The 1059-nt window shown below is 46.5% G+C and overlaps 1 protein-coding gene across 4 annotated transcripts in view; it reads left to right on the top strand.

Annotated features, from left to right (window-relative positions):
• Window positions 1–39: 39 nt before the first annotated feature.
• Window positions 40–1059, top strand: part of trim36 (tripartite motif containing 36) — a 33175-nt gene continuing 32155 nt past the window's right edge. For 2 of the 4 annotated variants that reach the window (XM_042218334.1, XM_042218333.1), the window contains exon 1: window positions 40–619. In XM_042218334.1, coding sequence (XP_042074268.1) covers window positions 557–619 — 63 coding nt within the window. In that variant the 5' untranslated portion in view covers window positions 40–556. The remainder of the gene's footprint in view (window positions 620–1059) is intronic. The other 2 variants (XM_042218335.1, XM_042218336.1) reach the window with 2 other exon arrangements.

The following is a 1059-nucleotide window of genomic DNA, read 5'->3' as shown; positions in this document are numbered from 1 at the left end:
CCCCCCCCTCCCTACCCGACCCTTAATCTTCAGGCTGACATGATTATGATTTTGTAGTGATTGACAGATTAAGGGAAGTCATTCACTCGGGGGGTGATAAATGGTAGATCAGGCGAGTACAAAGAGCTGTGTGAGGCGAGACATCGCCGCCGAGGGATGATGTGGGGATAAGGAGGGAGATGGCACAGGAGGCTACAAAGGAGGGAGGGCGGGGTTTTTCCTTCCAAGATGAGGCTAACTAAAATTAAACTGCTGCCGGCATATGTGGGCTACTGTAGTCTCCACGGACAAACCTAAACCCGTGCGGAGAGAGAAAGAGGGAGGGAGGACGAGAGAGGATGGATGATGTGGATATGGTCTGAGGAGCGGCTCTTCCTCTCTTGGTGTTGTCTCACCTCCCCTGCGAAGCTGTGAAGCTTTTATCCTGTTTCTTTAACAAGCCGCAGCAGTTGTTTGCGTCATTTTTTTCCTGCATTTTTAAATATCGAGGTGCTCTCTTCTTCTATTTACTGTGCATCCATCGTCATTCCCACCATCATCACCATCATCTGTAGCCATGTCGGACTCGGAGGATATGACGGAGTTCGCCAGCATCGTGGAGCGGATCGAGAGGGGCGAGGTGAGGCTCATCCGCTCGGATGATTTATGGTCCTTCTGACAGCGGCGATCTGCCTGTCAGCATGCTCCGACAGCAACAGCAGCGCCGGGCCGGGCCGGCCTGCAGGACTGTCGGAGGATGGAGAGGCATGCTCATAGACTTCTATTCTAATCTGTTCTTTGTTGGTGTCACACAATATCCTATTATATTACGTTATATACACTACGAGTGCATGACTGAGTTATTAAGACCCACACCTATTGTATTCCTGTAGCACAAACTATTTTATTTTATTCTGTTCTTGGATAATTTGTCACTTTACATTATTGCAGTTCAAAAGTAGAGATTCATTCCCTTAATTTAACCTCACCTATCTATCTATCTATCTATCTATCTATCTATCTATCTATCTATCTATCTATCTATCTATCTATCTATCTATCTATCTATCTATCTATCTA

Source organism: Haplochromis burtoni, unplaced genomic scaffold (genome assembly GCF_018398535.1).
Source record: "Haplochromis burtoni strain Fernald_Lab_line unplaced genomic scaffold, NCSU_Asbu1 Contig_18, whole genome shotgun sequence".
Taxonomy (NCBI): domain Eukaryota; kingdom Metazoa; phylum Chordata; class Actinopteri; order Cichliformes; family Cichlidae; genus Haplochromis; species Haplochromis burtoni.
The sequence above is the reverse complement of the archived record's forward strand: the minus strand, read 5'-3'. Positions and strand labels throughout refer to the sequence as shown.